Source organism: Oncorhynchus tshawytscha, linkage group LG08 (genome assembly GCF_018296145.1).
Source record: "Oncorhynchus tshawytscha isolate Ot180627B linkage group LG08, Otsh_v2.0, whole genome shotgun sequence".
Classification (NCBI taxonomy): domain Eukaryota; kingdom Metazoa; phylum Chordata; class Actinopteri; order Salmoniformes; family Salmonidae; genus Oncorhynchus; species Oncorhynchus tshawytscha.
The window spans coordinates 34,718,707-34,738,374 of record NC_056436.1 but is presented as its reverse complement, the minus strand read 5'-3'; the positions used below and the strand labels follow the sequence as shown (position 1 = coordinate 34,738,374).

Sequence of the window (19,668 nt, the reverse complement as noted above, 5' to 3'; positions counted from 1 at the left end):
AGCAATTTTAGAATAAGTCTAACGTAACAAAATGTGGAAAAAGTCAAGGTGTCTGAATACTTTCCAAATGCACTGTAACCCATGGTTTAAAGGATAGGTTGAAGCAATGTTATTCCTTTCAGACTAAAATATGATCGGATGTTGTAGCGTACCAAGCAAAAGGCGGTAGCCATAGTACATTTTAATGTGGACACATGTCTTTATAATTACAATACCCCACTAGGGAAACACATGTGTATGTTGTCTAGTGAACAACATATTTGTTGTCATTTGGCTTTGCTTTTGAAGTAGGGCCTTTCCTATAAGAGTCTTACAATGACAGGGTCTTTATAATGCACGCATGGGCGCAGATCGCGGAGCTTCCCCCATGACATCTCGGACACAAAAGCGTGTGAAGGAATGTCGCATTTTCCCGGTGGTTTGCCTCCAACGCGTGCGTGGTGCATGCGCTGAGGGAATATCCGTCTAGAGGGTGTGTGGTCTATATCAATAACTGTCGGGTTGTAGCCAACTGTAAAAAATCTAAACACATTCGGGGCAGCGGAGAGGGAGAACATGCTATGATCTATGCTGGGCTGATTTTAAACTGTGGGGGTGAAATACGACATTTGACGCTCACGCCTCAACTCGGACGCACTGGAGAGCTGCAGGAGGAATTTACTTGGCAACATATTGGTCGTGGATAGATCATCTGAAAGCCTAAATCCTGGAATGACTGTGTTTGGTTTTAACCAAGACATCGATGTAGTTAGTGGGTTCTCATTTTTTTATGGTATAACAAAGATCCATTTACTCGGATGATTTGTTCAAGTGATAGCCTATATAGCTAAAGGACATGTAATGAAGGACTTCTTCACATTTACGAAATTACCTCTATATATGAGGGAAAAGAGCTGTCTTGCATTTTTGAGGTTCTCCAATTTTCAGTATTGGGGCTACCTTACATAACTGGGCATTGTGTGTGTGACTGAAAACGGTTTGTTGAACTGCGCTGCTACTTCACCACAGACACAAAGACGTAAGTAGTAGGCTATACTATAATAACAATCATCATCATGCCTATTTAGGTCAACGTTTTTTAAAAATATATATATGAGTCGAGATGCATTTCCATCTTTGATACCTTAATAGTACATTTAGCCTTGAATTATTTGCTTGCCTTACAATTATATTGCGCGCAAATTTGCCAATTTATATTTCTTCACGTTATGATGAATGAATATATATGAATCAATTTCTATAAATGATTGTACTAGAATTTGGTTTCTATTACACAATTTGACAGCGAAATGTGCGCGTGAACGGCTTTCCTCTCCCATCATATTCAGGATTTAGCAGTCAGCAGTGGCCACTGAGCATGCGCCCTGTGTGTCCGTCTCCCACGGGGTCGCGATTAACACAGATTAGAATGATCATCCAATAGGTAGGTCATGTGTGTTAGCAGTGTATAGCAACAATAATTCACTTGTTATTCCATTCACTATGTCTAATATCTTAATAATAGCACTTGAATTCATCTTTTTCTGCACAACACGTGCCAAATGTGCAATTAGACCCGCATAATAATATCTGTAGAATTTAATAATGTTGTTTTTCAAAAGAGTTTAGTCAATTTTGAGAACATCAATTACTCTATAAAACTCTGAAGATATGCCAAAGTTGGCTCCATGTGTTGCTTGTGGAGTAAGGGCGCCCCTCAGAGTTTAAGTAGCACTGGCAACAATTTAGGTTTTAATTATTTGAAACATGCCATAGAAGCAGGATGGATTTTCAATGACTTTTGATATATTTTCTCTTCTCCCCTAACGTGTCAAATAGGTTCAAGGGACGAGACCTGCCAAGATCTGGAAGAGTGATTCTAGAAGATTCTGTTGGATTTTCCCCGCTATGATCACTGAGGATCTGGACTACCACTAGCTCTGATCAGACAGGATGAATGACAGACAGAGACCGGGAGGAGGAGTGCACACAGTGGAGGCAGACGTCATCTTCCACCACCCCGTCTGCTCGGACCTCCTCTCCTCCCCCTCGGATGAGGATGTCTGTCCCCTCCCACGGAAGCAGGAGGGGAACACCAATGCTCCAGACCTGGGATTCATACTGGACGACCAGGGATTCTGTCGACAGAACACGCCAGTTACAAAGGAGTACTTGTTGGATGGTGGTACGGTGATTGGGCATCATCACTTTGACCAGCCACAGGGTGGTGGATCATACATCTCAAATAAAGATCAGCTTCACATTACTGATCTTGCTCATCTAGCAAATACATCTCACATACCCAAGCTTGATGCTGGTAGAGACCAGAACTGTACTCATGGCAGAAACGGTATCCGTGAGGATATGAATGGGGCGAGGGCCAAAGTGCCCTGCAGTGTGGGTCCCTCGCTATACTTCAAGGGAGAGGCCAGAGAGGAAGCGGAAGGGTCTCTGTCCCTCTACAGAGAGAGCATAGTGGGGAGTCAGTGTCACATCACAAACGTCACCGCCTCCCCGGAGCAGGGGACCTCCGCGCCTGACACGCATTGTATCACCGCGGACAACCAGCCAACCATACAAGAGCTGGAGCGCTTGTTCAGCCACAGCTCTGCCACAGAATATGACACATTGTATGGACAGTCGGAGCTTGAGTCGAGCCAAGGACATAAGGGCAGTAGTGGCCATGGTGGGATCAGTAACACAACGCCTAAAGAGGAGCCGGATTTAGTGATTGAAGTCGGTGGCCAGAAAATCAGTGTTCATAAGTCTGTTCTGGCAGAGAAGAGTGACTATTTCAAGGCTCGTCAGTCGAGAGACATCCTGAAAGTGAAAGGGCTGAAGTACAAGACCCTGACCATCCTGATAGACTATATCTACACCTCTCGGATGAATGTGCACAAGGACAATGTGGTAGAGGTGATCACAGGAGCTAAGATCTTACAGATCCCATGTGCCCTCCAGGCTGCTATGGATACCATCTCAGAGCAGGTCACAGCAGAGAACTGCTACGAGATTCTAACTATCGCCAAGAAGCAACGACTCAACGAACTGAAGGAGACGGCCTATCGCTTCATGAGTGACAATTTCCTCCAGATCCTGCGGGACCAAACGGTGTATGGACATCTGACTGGGTCGGAGAGGGATCTGGTCCTGAAGAAGAGAATGGAGGGGAAAAGGTCCCTGATGGTCGCTGAGATCAACGATGTGTTCGACCGCGTCGGGAGCCGACCTCAGAGTCGCTGTAACAGTCGACCGCAGAGCCCTCTGTCCGCGGCATCCTTCGAGGAGAACCACATGATTTACAACTTCAACGAGGCAGCCAATGACTGGAGACCTCTGACTCTGATGCCGGAGGACATTAACACTAAGGGCTGTGGGATCTGCACCATGTACAACTACCTGTTTGTGGCCGGTGGGATAAAGGGATATGGAGATAAGGGCAAGGTCTCAGACAAGGTGTTCTGTTACAACCCCATCACTAACCGCTGGAGCGAGGTTCGGTCACTCAACCAGGCGCGGTCGCAGCTCAAGCTAGTGTCTATGGAAGGTAACCTGTACGCCATAGGAGGGGAGTGTTTGTTCACAGTGGAAAAGTATGATCCTCGGACTGACAGATGGACCACAGTGGCTCCCTTACCCAAAGGGGCGTTCGCAGTGGCCCATGAAGCCACCACATGTAACGGAGAGCTCTACGTCTCTGGCGGGTCTCTGTTCTACCGTCTCCTAAAATACGACCCCAAGAGGGACGAGTGGCAGGAGTGCCCCTACAACAACAGCAGGAAGAAGTCAACCGACATGGTGGCCCTGAAAAGCTTCATCTACAGGTTTGACGTGAACCGCGACAAGGGGGTCAATGTGTTCAAGTACAACACTATAGTGAAAATGTGGCACGACTGTGTATCACAGCGACAGGGCACCCCTTTGCCGTTCCGGTGTGCCGTCATTGGGAATTGCATCTATTGTGTGAACAAGACTCAGATTCTGCAGTTCGTAGTGGAGGAGGACGGCTCTTACTTTGTAGAGGAACCTCTGAGGCCACCACTGGAAGCTAAGGGCCTACTGTTCCCTTTCATTCTCAGTCTGCCTGACAAGACTCATGTGATATGACCGTGTACCAACTACGCTACATTACAGAAGCCCATCAATAGAATATAGTGGACCTTTTTAAAATATAATGAACATTTTTCAATGTCAGCTTTATTCCCTCCCCCCCCTGTCCAGTTTACCTGCTCGTAATGGAATGTGTTGTCTTTGCATGGTCAGTGACAGTATCTACAGGACAAGCCTTAACACGGATGACTTTTACATGTTGAATGAGTGCAACCAGAAATGCATCTGACTGTAAATAATGAGATAATGACACGTGCAGATGTTGTTTTTTTGTGTATTTCCCTGCGTTCAGTTTTGTATTGTGCATTTTTGTTTTAGCAGATAGTTAGAATAGATATTGTTTTTAATTCTGTTGGCTGGCCGGTCGCTTTTAGACACTAATCTCACATCAGATGTGGAATTGTCTGAGTGCAGGGGCAGCTAAAGTATGTTCTGACTGACATAGCTGGCAAGTCCTAACTAAACCAAACAAGCAAACACATAAGCACCTTCATCTGGTACAGTACAAGGCCTGCTACTGTGGTGATGTATGCTCTGTAACATGGCTCTATGAAGAAACGGTGGGGAGGGGGAATGACATTCACAGCACCAAGGCCTGATATCAGAACGGCCTTTGACATGACTTCACAAGGCCATTGAACAGAAGGAGGAAATTAGCCACATACTGTATATATTCTACAATAATGCTATTCTACCATTATAGATAATCGAGGAATAATGTTGAAGAGCACAATGCACTTATTAGTGAATTAGGTATCAAAACCAGTACCCACCTGTTCATTCAGAACCAATAACCAGCCTTGCATGTTCCGTCAAAGACAACACTCTACATACAGTTGAGTTTCAATACACTACAAACATTGTTTTGTGGTGTACATGAATCCAAAAAGGGGAATTCTTGCAGCACCAGAAGAGTGGTGTTTTTGACTGATCTTTGGGATCGTGTTAGGTTACTGGGTTTGATTGAAACGGGTCTTAGGTGTGCAAAGATGTTTACAGAATACAGGATTGAGTCCGTATAGATATGAGGGACAATTCTTACTGCACACTGTTCACTGTTAGGGGCCTGGTCCTTGACTATCACGTTTGCCAAAGACAAAAGAAGTCTGGTATTGTCTCAAATAGTCTGATAATAACACATCAAACCCTTTCAGACATTTCAGTAAATCAATCTATAGTAAATATATTTGGGTGATTTAATATCCTAAATCCAAAAGATGTATGTGACCTCTACAACACTAAGCAATAGTATTAGCAGAAATGTATCAATGTTGCCGTGATACAAGGGCACCACACTTGCTGCTACAATATTCTTTTAACATTCTTCAGAAAAGTGAGGAGTCATTTCTCCTATGCAGGACAGGAGAATTTGTCCTTGTCCTGCCGATAATGAAAACGCTATTATGTTGTCATCTCCCACAAGTATTTGATGAGCCAGCCAGAAAGACTGTGACTAGCATACATAGTGTGCATTTTTCGGATACTGCCTCAAGTACTGGACTATTTCAGTATAATTTATGCTAGCCATGTGGCCTGTGAGTTTTATTCCATCCATTTATAATGCATAATCATCTCACCCACACAGTGTTTAGTAGTAGGAAGCACACTCTTCATCAACTTTAGCTCAATGTTCATCTGCCAAATCCTTATTTCACTTTAATACAATACTGGAGCTGGTCAAATAGCCCTCCATCTCATAGGTCTAATTTCTAAGAAAGAACAATTTGTTTAGTTTTTGCAATAATACATCAATGGGAGTTTTGTTCATCTGTGGGATTTTATTCAGTGGAATTTATTTGGTGAGCAAAATGCAACTATCACATTTTAACAGTATCTCCGAGAGGCAGTTGTAACTGTTGTGACAGAGTGGATGTGGTTGGATTTATTAGTTTGGTATTTTACTGGCTGGCGTCAGTGTGTAGTGAAGCTCTTATGGCCTGTTGGCTTTGGACATAATATTGCAATGATGAGTGGCTTGAAAGTAGTGTTGGTTGAAGGCTTTCTTGCTGTTAATGGCATATAATAAGTAACAGCTAAAAAACAAACTGTTTTAATGATGTATTTCAGTCAAAACTAAGTGCTGCAAATAAAATATTTTGTGTCTGAGAAAAGTGACAATGTCATTCTCTGTAGAATGTGTCTTGCAGTATGGATGGAGAGGTCCTTAATTATCACTGCTGACAAGCAGTGCTCTGACAGACTTTTATTTTCACTTGGTACAGAAGCGCCACCTACTGGACAATGACTAACAAGTCCTGCGCTTGTCATTTCTTTCTTAAATGAAAACAGATGAATTCACTATAAGAATACCAGCCAACACTGTATCGATACATTTATTGTATTTGCTCCCCTAAGTGAAAAGATACATTTATTCTCTCCTGATGAGGCAGAAGGGGGGTGATGCTTGGTGTTGTTGCTATAGCCGGGTGACTTCAGCAGGTCCTGCGGTTTCGGCATCATCTCCTCTGTACACCTCAGGTCTACTCTCAGTAATCTCTGGACTACGGAACGTAGTCGTAGAGAAGTAGTTCACATATTTGGACACTGGTGACTCCTCCTATTTGACAATTGAAATGTAAGTATTTTGAGTAAACATACATTTTATAATTAGGGCTAGTAGTTTTTCCTGACCATAACTTGTTTTCCTGGTCAAGCCATGTGGTCAGGAAAAACTTGCACCATCAATTATAATTGACAATGAAACAAAATATTTTGTTAGATTGCCAACCCTTATAGAAAAGAAGAACAGTGTCATCTTCTGGTGAGTAGAGAGAGGTACCGGTGTATTACCTCAGCGATGGGAGGCAGGTTGTCGGCCCACTGCGTGATTTCCTGTGTGGAGCGGTCGATGGTGACGTTCATGATACTCTTGCATGTCTGTCTGGTTGATCTCTTGGCTATGGGGATCAAGGCCAAGACAAAACAGGCTGCCACGTTCAACGCCCCGGCAACCACAAAGCCCAAGTTGTAGCTTCCTGTCATGTCATTCACCCAACCTGACCGGGACAACAACTCATGTATGACTGAGACTTCAAACAACAAAGGTATGATGACTATGACTTTTATCATCATATTACTTGTATGATGTTCCTTCATGCAAAGACAGTCATGCAACCTCTGCACATCTGCCCCAAAAAACAATTTGAGCCGATTTGTCATTGTTTGGCTGTACTAACATGGCTTACACTCCTCCAACGTAAGAATAAGTACTGTTACAACAATAACGTCAGCTGCGGTCAACCTACCAGCAAAGGGCGGCCCCAAGCAGCTGACCGCGTTGACCGTGAGCATGAACCCCCAGGCCACGGGCATCTTCTCGGCCCCCATCAGGTCAAAGGTCAGGACAGGGAGCAGGATGTAGTTGCCAGCATCAGCGATCCCCAGGAACAGGCCGAAGGCCACCAGAGAGCCGTAGGAATGGAGCACTGGGATCAACATGTACAGCAGACCTGGCAGCACAGGAGGAAAGACAGTAGGGGACGGGGGGTTCGGTTGTGTACGGTCTTCAGAATTCACCTTGTACATTTGACTGCAGCACAGCCGTGATAATAATGGCCATAACATACACTCTCTCGTGTCGTATTGCTTTACTAACGGTCACAATGACCGTGAGGAAGTACAGGCATAAGGCCAACCCACCCACACCGAAGACAGAGGCCTGGTTGATGTAGAGCCTGTTGATTCTCTCTGAATCACAGATCCTGCCGAAGATGATCCGGCTGATCATGCTAGTCAAGCCTAGGAACAGCATGATGTTAGTGGCACTGTGGACGGGGATGCCCAGCTGAACCGCATGCTTCACCTAGAGCAGGGCACACACACATACACACATTTTGTACCTGAACTACATTCACTCATCTTTGAGATACTGTGCATTCGGGAAGTATTCAGACCCCTCGACTTTTTTCACATTTTGTAACGTTACAGCCTTATTCTTAAATTGATTAAATAGTCCCCCCCCCTGATCAATCTGCACACAATACCCCATAATGACAGCAAAAACAGGTTTTTAGAAATGTTAGTAAATGTATATAAAAAAACGGAAGTATCACATTGACCTAAGTATTTAGACCCTTTACTCAGTACTATGTTGAAGCATGGAAGTGTTGCTGCAAAGCTATTTTCAGGTCTCTCCAGAGATGTTCGATTGGGTTCAAGTCCGGGCTCTGGCTGGGCCACTCAATGACATTCAGAGACCTGTCCCGATGCCACTACTGCATTATCTTGGCTGTGTGCTTAGGGTCGTTGTCCTGTTGGAAGGTGAACCTTCACCCCAGTCTGAGATCCTGAACAGGTTTCATCAAGGGTCTCTCTGTACTTTTCTCCGTTCATCTTTGCCTCGATTCTAACTAGTCTACCAGTCCGAGTCCCTGCCACTGAAAAACATGCCCACCGCATGATTCTGCAACCACCATGCTTCACCGTAGGGATGTTGCCAGGTTTCCTCCAGACGTGACGCTTGGCATTCAGGCCAAAGCGTTCAATCTTGGTTTCATCAGACCAGAGAATCTTGTTTCTCATGGTTTGAGAGTATTTAGGTGCCTTTTGGCAAACTCATGTAATAAATAAACTCATACAAACTCATGCGGTCATGTGCCTTTTACTGAGGAGTGGCTTCCGTCTGGCCACTCTACCATAAAGGCCTGATTGGTGGAGTGCTGCAGAGATGGTTGTCCCATCTCCACAGAGGAATTCTGGAGCTCTGTCAGAGTGACCATTGGGTTTTTGGTCACCTCCTGACCAAGCCCCTTCTCCCCTGATTGCTCAGTTTGGCCGGGCGGCCAGCTCTAGAAAGAGTCTTGGTGGTTACAAACTTTTTCCATTTAAGAATAATGGGGGCCACTGTGTTCTTGGGGACCTTCAATGCTACAGACATGTTTTGGTACACTTCCCCAGATCTGTGTCTCGACACAATCCTGTCTTGGAGCTCTACGGACAATTCCTTCAACCTCATTGCTTGGTTTTTGCTCTGACATCCGCTGTCAACTGTGGGACCTTATATAGACAGGTGTGTGCCTTTCCAAATCATGTCCAATCAATTGAATTTACCACAGGTGGACTCCAATCAAGTTGTAGAAACATCTCAAGGATGATCAATGGAAACAGGATGCACAAGAGCTCAATTACGAGTCTCATAGCAAAGGGTCTGAATACTTATGTAAATAAGGTATTTCTGTTTTTTTAAAATAAATTAGCAAATATTTCTAAAAACCTGTTTTTCCAAAAAAAGTAACTTTCAGCCTTATTCTAAAATTGCTGAATTGATTTTATTTAATCAATCTACATACAATACCCCATAATGACCAATCAAATAGTGAAGGAGTCTGAGTACTTTCCGAATGTACTGTATATGAGTAAAATTACAGAATGGTTCCAAACTATAATGTTGTACCATTTCAACTGTGCCTTCAGATGTTTACACCAATATGTAACTTACCAAGTGGACATATGGAATGAAGAATCCAAATTTACACAGTCCATTGGCTGCAACCCATATCAGAAATATTTTGTCTTTCCACAGGCCAAGGTCCACAACAAACTTCTTCAAGGGAGAGTTCTTCAAATTATCCACCACACTTCTGGTGTAACCTTTCAAATACATATAAATCACTCAAACCTCATCAGTAACACATAATGTTTGATTAATATTACATTTCCGTTTGAAAGTGTACACAAAATCAGTTGAGTTAGTTAAATAAATTGTGCACTCAGTCATGTTGTGATAGAAGGTCCCATCTCGGTGTGCTCATCATTTAACATGGTAACCTGCAATGTACTAAAGAAATAAAAACCATTGTGGATCTGAACGTTCTGCAGTACCTTTGGGGTTGAGTGGCAGGTAGGTGAAGCCGGTGATGACACAAATAATCATGAGACCTGAGAAGACTCGGAGACTCTGCCTCCAACCCAGGATGTCTATGAGGAACAGATGGAGCCGAGTCTGGACCAGGGCCCCTGCTGCTCCCCCTGACATCACTATCCCCGTGGCCAGGGAACGCTTGGTGGTGAAGTACTGGCTAACCATGATCATACCTGCCCCACGGGAGGAAGAGGAGGGAGATTGGAGATGGAGGTGAGAAAATGTGTTAGCTGTCCTGGTCTTGATAACACAATATGAACTAGAAATGTTTTGCTGAATTCCTGAGAGGTTTTGCTTCAATAAAATAAAGAATGTAGAACTTGCAGGTCGCCTGTTGCCGACCCCTGCAGTAGTATAACTAAACATTAGTTAATTCCATCCCTCCCTTTTTATTTAACCTTTTTTTTTAACAGTTAAGAACAAATTCTTATTTACGACGACGACCTAAACAGATTTTTACCTTGACAGCTCAGGGATTCAAACTAGCAATCTTTCAGTTACTGGCCCAACGCTCTAACCACTAGGCTACCTGCCCTTGTACCAACCTGGGGTGAAGGCAAAGCTGGAGCCCACTCCAGTGAGGAAGCCGTGTGTGAAGAACAGTGTTCCTAGATTGGGTGCGTAGGACGAGCACACTGTGGAGATCATGATGATGAGGGATCCTAGGATGGATATCTCTCTGGCTCCGTACCTGACTGTCAGCTTCCCAGACAGGGGCCCACAGACCATGATGAAACCATAGCTGATGGAGCCAACCCATGCTATAGGACAGCAGAGAGTAGGTCATAGGTTAGGTAGCTAGCAGATTTCAGTGTATCTATTCTATAGCATCTGTAAGCAATCTTCTGATTGATGTGATACAGTAGGTACAACAGCAGATCATTCATGCAGTCGAAGGTAACTACTTGTTTATAACATGTTTAACGTTTAGACATCTCATTTCATGATCACAAAATCACTTTGCAGCTAATACAAAATAGTTGTTGAAATGTCTAGTTACAACAGTAGAGTTTACAGTGTGTAGCCTAATACTACATTTCCCTATGATGTTGGGTTGAAGACGAAATGCTCTGAGACCAGGTTGGATAAACGGGCCTAACGCTATGTGATTATGTGAAGTTTAGGGTAACTTGCCTGTTTTAGAACTTGTCTCCCCAAACTCTTTGAGGAGACTGATGAGGTACACTCCGAAGGAGTTGTGGTATCCCAGTACCAGGACATTATAGAGGAACGATGATAAGACAATCACCCATCCCCATCCTCCGTCCGGGGGAGGCTTGATAGGTGGGGGTCTGCGAAGCTCCCGAGGAATAAGCTCGGGTTCCTCGGAGTAAAACCTCCTGAAGGGAATGGCAGTCCAGAAGATGTGCATCTTGTTGCACAAAAAACACGAACCTTGGGTGTTATCCACCTAGACCGGTTAGAGACTTCTGTCGCGCAAAATAAAGGTGGATAGAATCAAAGAGGAATGTTGCCATAGCGCCGACTATTGATTAACCCAGATCTGTCTGACATCATAATTGCCATAAAGGTATCTCCCACGAAACTGGCGAGCTTTGGCCACCTTCTGCAGGCCTATTCTAGACTGGGTACCAGTCTGTTAACATTCACTTATTTTAGGCTACTTCGCGTCATATGCCCAAGGTTTAGCATGATGGGTTGGCAAGTAGTTGAATGATACCTACAGACGGTACCCAAACATTACATTTAGACTGAGTTCTAACCTACATTTTGATCGTAACACAAATTAATTATTGAATAATGTGTCAATAATTGCAACGAAATTGAGCCAACTCAAAAGTGTGTGTGCCCGCGCAACGTTACGCGCTTTGGAATTATTATTATTTTTAGCTATTCTTTAGACATTAGGGGCCCATTTTCTTTATTGGTTTACTAGCCTATACTTTAAAGAGAGATTTTAAGATTGTATTTTATTCTATGGCCTTATTTTTAAGAACTGTAATTTATTGTAGGCTACCTTTCTTTAAGCCTATTGCTATATATGCTACAGAGGTGTGTTTTGCAATTGATTTGGTCTCCAGTCTCTTTTTTTGGATACAGTGGCAGCCGCCTATCACAGCACATAGCCTGGATCACATGGTTGCGCATAGTGCGTGTGTGACGTAGTAGGACATTGAATAGAAGATGGAGAGAAAATGCCTACTGCCTTCTGAATATAGCAGAAAATAAAAACATCGACCCAATTCGTTCTACATTCTTTGCAATCATTTAGCGGCATAGGTAACCGCTGTATGGTAGTGTTGCATAACGTGCCCAATGGCTGTGGCAAACGCGAAACAAACGGTCCTACATCCGGTAAGAGGCTTGTTCACTAGCCTACCTCTACTACTCACAGCGAGACTCTCCCTTTCTCAATAATGAGAATAAAATCATTCTGACACATTGAATAGCCTACCCTGCATATTAGGCTACCGCAGGTATTTTTTTTGTTATCAATAGGTAGCTTATATGTGCAGCTATATCGTCCATCGTTTTGCAGTCATTTCATTGTAGCCTACAATCGTCGGGCCGAAATCCTGTTTAACGATTTTATACGATCTTGTGTATCAGCAATGGGATAGAGGTTATTGCATGTATTGTTAACTTAATGGCGTAGGACACAACAAATATGATTTGATTATGTTTGCCTATATGTGTTGCCTTCATTACGCTTCTCTTACCTCTCCATTCAGGTGATTCCGTTCACTGGAGCCATACCTGGGGGCCTACACCCAGGGGAGATAGTCATTATCCAGGGCACTGTTCACAATGATGCTGACAGGTATGTGATGATGATGTTGTTTTCCCTAACCCTAATTTCATGTCCACATCCCGGTTCAACCTAACACTGATTTTGGTTACCCAGAAGAAAAATTCTGTCACTAAAGTTTTTAATTTCATGTTTGACTTCTGGGGGGGAAGCCATTAACAATTGTGATGATCTTTGTGCAAAGGAAGGAAGTGAAGTCTCCTCGCTCGCAAACATAAACTCTCGACCAAACCACTCCCTTCCGCTTATTTCACCTGTTTATCACGGCCAAAAAGCACATTTTTGTTTTTAAAAGTTGTATGATACAGACCATTTTGACTTTGTGGTTGTGGGTCTAGTGGAAAGGGGCTACAGAGGGTAGTGCATATGGCTCAGGACCTCTATACCAGGAGGTGTCAGAGGAAGGCCCTGAAAATGGTCAGACTCCAGCCACCCAAATCAGACTGTTCTCTCTGCTACTGCATGGCAAGTGGTACCGATGCACCAAGTCTGGAACCAGCAGGACCCTGAACATCTTGGGGGTCCAAGTCACAAGACTACTAAATACTTAAGTAAATAGCTACCCGGTCTAACTGCATGAAATCTTTTTGCACTCATTTGACTCATCACATACGCTGCTGCTGCTGTTAACTATCTATCCTGTTGCCTAGACATACATATGTACATACTGTATATACTTACCTCGTACCCCTGCACATGGACTCGGTACTGGTACCCCGTGTATATAGCCAACTTATCGTTACTCATTCTGTATTTATTCCTTGTGCTATTTTTCTCTCTGCATTGTTGGGAAGGGCCTTCAGCAAGCATTTTTTCAGGCTCAACTGAAAAATAATATGCTTACCCAACTCGAAAAAATACACAAAAATAATTATTTTACCTAGCAAAAAAACATGTTAAGCTTGCAAAGAAATATGTTTACCCAACTCCGTTCAACCAAAAAAAATGATACATTTAGTGACGAGTCCCTACCTTTGCTTTTAGAAATGTTGAAACTCTTAATACACACCAATGTGATAACTACAGGTTCCAGATGGACCTGTCCTGTGGCAGCAGTACTAAACCTCGTGCGGACATCGCCTTCCACTTCAACCCCCGTTTTAAGGGCTCCCCGTGCGTGGTGTGTAACTCCCTGGTGCAGGAGAGTTGGGGCAGGGAGGAGACCCTTCAGCAGCTGCCCTACAGACAGGGAGTAGCTTTCGAGACGATCATCCTGGTCCATGATGAGGTCTTTAAGGCAAGTGGACCAATGTCTGGGAGTTAACTGATTTACCATACATAGACTTGTTTAAGGTGACTTAAGCTGCAAAAACTGAGTGCAAAGTCTTCTTCAATTAGGCCACGTACAAGAAAAACTCCCTACCCTACATTTTCTTGTACATTCACTTCTGTTAAGTCACAAGAAGCTAGTAGTATTATACAAAAGTCAAGCAAATACAGTATAATGGATTTAGTATATGATGTTGTGTGAATGCTGTTTTCCTTTGTACCTGCAGGTGGCAGTAAATGGTTCTCATTTGTTAGAATACAAGCACAGAATCCCACTGGACAGGATTGACACACTTTCTATAAGTGGGAAAGTTAAGGTGCACGCCCTTGGTTTCATACCAAACTCAGTAAGTACCCCCCCCCCATTACTCTACTATATGTCCATACTAGAATAATAAAACATTTTTCAGCTCACTCTGTAATGACTGTCTTTATTATGATTTTCTCCAATAGGCAATATATTCAATATCAGGCGAATCTGGTGACCTGGTGAGTTGTATTATTTATAGTTTATGGAATATATAAAACATCTATGTAAGGCAACAGGACCAGTTGCATCAATATGTTGAACAGTTTACAGACATGGCCTAAATCTTGTGTTTCCAGAGTCTCCCTTACAAAGGCAGTCTACTGAAAGGGGTGAGTCCAGGACAGCACATCACAATCAAGGGACAGGTCAGCATGTACCCACACAGGTAAGCAATGGGACACAACTCAGTATTTATACCATGTTTCAAGAAAATGGACCGTGTACCTTTTGAGGTGGTGTGTAAGGTCAGGACTGCCCAGTGCCCACTATCTGTAACACTGTAGAATATCCTGCATCGTTGTTGTCTGATGAACCTCCTGTCTGGCAGCTTCACCGTGAACCTTTTGAGGTGGTGTGTAAGGTCAGGACTGCCCAGTGCCCACTATCTGTAACACACTGTAGAATATCCTGCATCGTTGTTGTCTGATGAACCTCCTGTCTGGCAGCTTCACCGTGAACCTCCGCAACAGCAGCAGTGAGAACATCGCTCTGCACCTGAACCCCCGGATGAAGTCGGCCATGGTCATCAGGAACTCCTACCTGAGTGAGTCCTGGGGACCAGAGGAGAGGGAGCTTCCCCTCTTCCCATTCTCACCTGGGGAGTACTTTGAGGTATGCTGCCTCTTAATATACAGTAGACATCTTTTTTTGTATTTCATTTTTCTTACTTAAAAAAAAAAGCTCATTTATCAGTTCTCACATCACATGCACTATACCTGTATTATTGGAACTCTTGCTTGTCTTTTTCACTACAAGTACCCTCTCTGCCCCAGATGCTTATCCTCTGCCAGCCCCACCAGTTCAAGCTGGCGGTGAACGGCTCTCATCTGCTGGACTACAGGCATCGGGTGCAGGACCTGAGCACCATCAACCAGCTGGAGATCATGGGAGACCTGGAGCTGATGGATGTCAAGCTGTGGTGACCCAGGACATAGACGCTAAGCCCAATTCTGGACAACAGGCCAGGTTACACCCCCCCCACCACCAATGAATATTAATGTATTTATTTTAGACACTTATTGATGCCGTAAATCAATGGTGCTACCTATCAGTGATTTAAAATGGTTTGACCGTCCAGATATGTTTACACTTGATTGATTTTCAGATACAAAGGGTGTCTGACTACCTCCGGAGGTGGTCAGGAAGATCGGATCACAATGCGTCTTTTAATTGGCTACACCTGTCAAAATTTGGACAAAGGACACGTTAGCACTAGGTATTAAGAGGGCTATAAATTAACTTACTGGTGGAAGGCCGCTAAATTTCAATTTACATCTACAGGGACCGTGATTTGGGAGGGGTTAACTAAAGCATTTCTTGGAGCTGAAATACTAATATCACTAACATATTCCATAAACATTCCCAGTCACCCATCTCAGGTGTTGAAACAAAGGATAGGGTGGTTACAGGTGATGCTTAGCAACCCTGACCATATTTAACGTTCCTGTACCTGAGGGAACATGTGTGGGTATTTATGACCCATAGGCTTTGTTTAGAAAGGCAGCCCAATTCTGACCTTTTTCCATGAATTGGTCTTTTGACCAATCTGATGTGATTGATCAAAAGACCAATTAGTGAAACAAAGATCACAATTGGGCTGCCTGTCAAAACGTAGCCTCGAGTAATATGTGCTTCAATATTCATCCAATAGATACCTTAGAAAGGCAATGTGGCCTAAAAGGCTGCATTACAAGGTCAAATACTCTATCACAGAAATGCCAAATCAGCTCACCCACCATATGATCCAGTCTAGTGTACTTCAGTTAAAGCACACTACAGGGTCAAACCAAATACACTGGTTGATGAGGATTCTAATGAAATGTGTGTTAATCAATCCGTGTTTTGACTGTATGGCCATTTTCCTTTCTTGCTTGGCCACAGTCACTCAACTAACCGTTTGAGCTGGTCATTTCTGCCACCTCTATACAAATTATCTTTCAGTCATGCATTTCACCCACTTTGTTTTTAACAGTAATGTCTTACTGTTACACTGCTGAGATGTCATCTCACTCCAGTGGTGCACCAAGTGTGACTGGTTATATCTGCAAAGCAAGAGACCTTGTAGATGCCTGCTGTACATAATATAAAGAATCTACTGTATGTAATGTATTATAAATAGTTCCAAGTGCTTTTAAATAAATGTATGATGATTGGAATATTCCTCTGGGGTCTTTTTTCCATCTGTCCACCAGAACCTCAATTATCTGTGATATCTACAGTATGCACATTTATCCTCTTCAACCACCAGATGGCGGTACAAGTTAAGAGGTGCAGTCGACTGGCACCTTTTTTCACACTCAAACCATGCAGAGGCAAAGGCTCTTCTATAAGGTGATGTCCAATTGAGTTTGCTTTGTCACATTAAAAATAGCAAATCCACGAGGCTTAGGGAAATGCAGTTCCTTCTGAAGTAAAGCCTATAGTCACTTTCGTTTGACTTTGTGTGCACACAATGAGGTGAGTATGTCTGGTGACAGAGAGCCCTTGTTTTCCCCGGTCTCTATGATCCAGAGGCATCTGACCCCAGATTAATGGACCATTACATGAGACCAGCCTACAGCAGGACTCACCCTCAACACACCATGTACAATGATTTTATACTGTTGAATCGTCACAAGGCTACCTTTTTAAGACCTACCAAAGGATGATAACACATGACTTTCAATTGGTCACCTTGGGGCTTGGCTTCAACAGAGAGAATCAAGTACCTTAAAAATATGTGATTTTATTAATATATCCACAGGAAGTATAATGTGAGAAAAGAAAAAAAAAACTTAGTATGGCACAACACAATACCAAATCTTTTTAACATGTAATTTAAAAATAAGAAATGAATTATGATATGCAACATGATAACCTAACGCAGCAGGCATAAAAGAAAATGCCTGAGCGGAGTTTCCACATCCGGTTTTCAGCGGAAAAGGAAGCTAGGGTGAATTAGCTTTATCCCTGAAAACCGGACACATCCGGTCGTTGGCAACTCCACTAAGGCTAGCAACATGATGATACTAACTCTTGTTTACTGATTGCACTGTCGACTATCAACCGGAATCTCCTCAGAAAGGCTGACACTGTCCATTAGTGATCAACAAGTAGGCCACAGTCCGTTGTACAAAAAAAGAAAATGCCAGAATCGTGATTCATGACAGAAATAAAGCAGCTTTTCTTTAACATATTTAGGAACAGCTGTCACAACACTTTTTTAGACTTTAAAATAGCTGACAGACAGCCATACACCTACCACTTCTGTTTTCCTCCTCAAATCCTATCCTTTGTCCCCCTCCCAGGAGAGTAGACTATGCTTCAGTAGAAAACAGTACATTTGTGACTGTTTATAATATGGCACAGTCCCCTGGGCCCTTCACCAGCAACAACCCTCATTATGATGCAGAGGTTTGGCAAGTTGTTGGCTGAGGAGGGAAGGTCCCAGTTCAGGTCAGTTCTGCTCCCAAATAGTACCACAGTCTTTTAGAGGCTGAAGTCCTGTGATTTTAGTGGACGGAGAGGATATTGGTTACAGACATTCAGGGTTGGGGCGACCCACTGTTTGGCACAGGTGTGGATGGAAGGGAGGAGCGTTTTGGGGGACAGAGGGATGTTTGAGTGAACCCCCTGTCAGACAGAGCTGAGTTTGACCAGGCCTCTGACAGAGTCCTCGTGTAGAGAGTCCTGGCTAGCTGGATTGTAGAAGCCCTGTATGGTGTGGCTGTGTCCCAGGGGACTGCCGCAGGGGAGCATGCCCGGTGGCGAGGGAGCTTCCTCAGGCGTGAGGAAGTGGTGGTGGCCCCCGTCCGTGTGGTGGTGTCGTAGCCCGTCGCTTTGCTCGTTCCGGAGAGGCAGCATGTCGTTGTCACAGCTGAGGTTGGGGGTGGAGGTAGGTGGTGTCGGATGACCCCCCAGCGGCAGGGCTCCAGAGCAGGGACCCCCTAATGATGTTCTGCCTGGTAGAAACGCCTCGTCTGTGAGGATGACTGGCTCACTCTGCAGCAGGGGTGTGGCAGCAGCCTGCAAAACGAATTTGGTGCTCTGAATGCACTGGGCTTGATCACACTGAGATGGGAGAGATGGAGAGTGGGAGTAAAGGAACGAGTGCAGGGAGAGTAATGAGACATGTTAAGCGGGAGGGATTGGAGGGGAATGTGAGGGTGATAGAAGAGGAAGGTAAACAGATGACAGAGAAAGGAGCAAGAGGTTAACATGACGAGTGTAGTGAATGAATTAAGAAGAGAACATGGGGTGTTAGTAACTGTGTTAGAGTAAACCAACACCAGAGAGACAAAACAGTGTTCAAAGTGACCCAAATGCATGGTGAATTCAACACATGAAGTTGAGACGGCGGGCCATTAAGTCAGCTATTGATGTCTCTGGAACCTAAAGAGTTTAAATGTAAATCAAACATCTACATGGAATGAGCCAGCAGTGCACTGTTTGAGCACTTCTATAGCCTATCTAATACTTATCAGATGTAGTGGCAAAGTGCAATACTGAAAGGCAGGCAGAGTGCACACACACACACACACACACACACACACACACACACACACACACACACACACACACACACACACACACACACACACACAAATCAATGGGAAACCTTTTGATGATCCACTATGACAAACCTGGCATTAGTGCTTTGAAAGGTCTTCTTAGATCTCACGTTCACAGGAGACTAAAGTAATAGAAGATAATCTGTTCCTCAAATCACCTGTCTGGCCAAGCATAACCACACCAGGTTAAGAGTGTTAGTTTATAGGACTACTTAAGTTTCTCATATCAGTTGATGTCCTTTTATGAGCTTGGCTTCTTTTATAGTCACTCAGAAACAAACTCAACCACTGGACTCAAACTTAGCTGCTAGTAGTCTCACATTCGTCTCAAGTTGTATTGTCCAGTGCGTTCTGCACCTAGATGCCTGACATGAGAGGCTATTCTCACATCGCAGGCTCCTAGTCTCTCCTTTGCGACACCGCTACTGAAAGGGCCTGCTCCAGCCAGTAGGTATCATCCCTACAGGAAGCAGAGATTTGAGAGCTCACTGACAGAGAACCCCGGCCTACTGTCTCCAATACAGTCTGTCTGCTGGTACCAGCCAGGCCTGGAGACAGATAAGCTTTTCAGAGAGCGTTATACACAGGGATCAGAACAGTC

The 19,668-nt window shown here is 43.9% G+C and overlaps 4 protein-coding genes across 11 annotated transcripts in view; 2 read left to right on the top strand and 2 right to left on the bottom strand.

The window, feature by feature from the left end:
• Positions 1-385: 385 nt before the first annotated feature.
• LOC112256567 (kelch repeat and BTB domain-containing protein 11) lies at positions 386-6,195 on the top strand. 2 transcript variants are annotated; one of them, XM_024429889.2, is made up of 3 exons: positions 386-1,018; positions 1,329-1,423; positions 1,819-6,195. In XM_024429889.2, the coding sequence occupies exon 3, from the start codon at positions 1,933-1,935 to the stop codon at positions 4,084-4,086; it is 2,154 nt and encodes a 717-aa protein (XP_024285657.1). In that variant the 5' UTR covers positions 386-1,018; positions 1,329-1,423; positions 1,819-1,932; the 3' UTR covers positions 4,087-6,195. The 2 variants fall into 2 exon arrangements, with proteins under 2 accessions (XP_024285657.1, XP_024285658.1); XM_024429890.2 differs by lacking the exon at positions 1,329-1,423.
• Positions 6,196-6,408: 213 nt separating this feature from the next.
• Positions 6,409-10,706, bottom strand: LOC112255744 (monocarboxylate transporter 10). Its single transcript, XM_024428596.2, has 7 exons — positions 10,495-10,706; positions 9,910-10,122; positions 9,527-9,678; positions 7,729-7,891; positions 7,335-7,538; positions 6,880-7,085; positions 6,409-6,646 (listed from the first exon to the last, which is right to left on the bottom strand). Exons 1-7 carry the CDS (start codon positions 10,676-10,678, stop codon positions 6,506-6,508), a joined length of 1,263 nt encoding a protein of 420 aa, XP_024284364.2. The 5' UTR covers positions 10,679-10,706; the 3' UTR covers positions 6,409-6,505.
• Positions 10,707-12,008: 1,302 nt separating this feature from the next.
• LOC112256569 (galectin-8) lies at positions 12,009-16,673 on the top strand. 2 transcript variants are annotated; one of them, XM_024429893.2, is made up of 8 exons: positions 12,009-12,265; positions 12,643-12,731; positions 13,746-13,956; positions 14,216-14,335; positions 14,442-14,477; positions 14,595-14,683; positions 14,964-15,129; positions 15,291-16,673. In XM_024429893.2, the coding sequence occupies exons 1-8, from the start codon at positions 12,227-12,229 to the stop codon at positions 15,438-15,440; spliced, it is 900 nt and encodes a 299-aa protein (XP_024285661.1). In that variant the 5' UTR covers positions 12,009-12,226; the 3' UTR covers positions 15,441-16,673. The 2 variants fall into 2 exon arrangements, with proteins under 2 accessions (XP_024285661.1, XP_024285662.1); XM_024429894.2 differs by lacking the exon at positions 12,009-12,265 and adding an exon at positions 12,272-12,387.
• Positions 16,674-17,222: 549 nt separating this feature from the next.
• The window catches only part of LOC112256568 (palmitoyltransferase ZDHHC14), a 139,904-nt gene continuing 137,458 nt past the window's right edge, over positions 17,223-19,668 (bottom strand). For 5 of the 6 annotated variants that reach the window (XM_042325457.1, XM_042325453.1, XM_042325454.1 and 2 more), the window contains one exon: positions 17,223-18,567. In XM_042325457.1, the coding sequence (XP_042181391.1) occupies positions 18,133-18,567 (435 nt within the window). In that variant the 3' untranslated portion in view covers positions 17,223-18,132. The remainder of the gene's footprint in view (positions 18,568-19,668) is intronic. The other variant, XM_042325455.1, reaches the window with a different exon arrangement.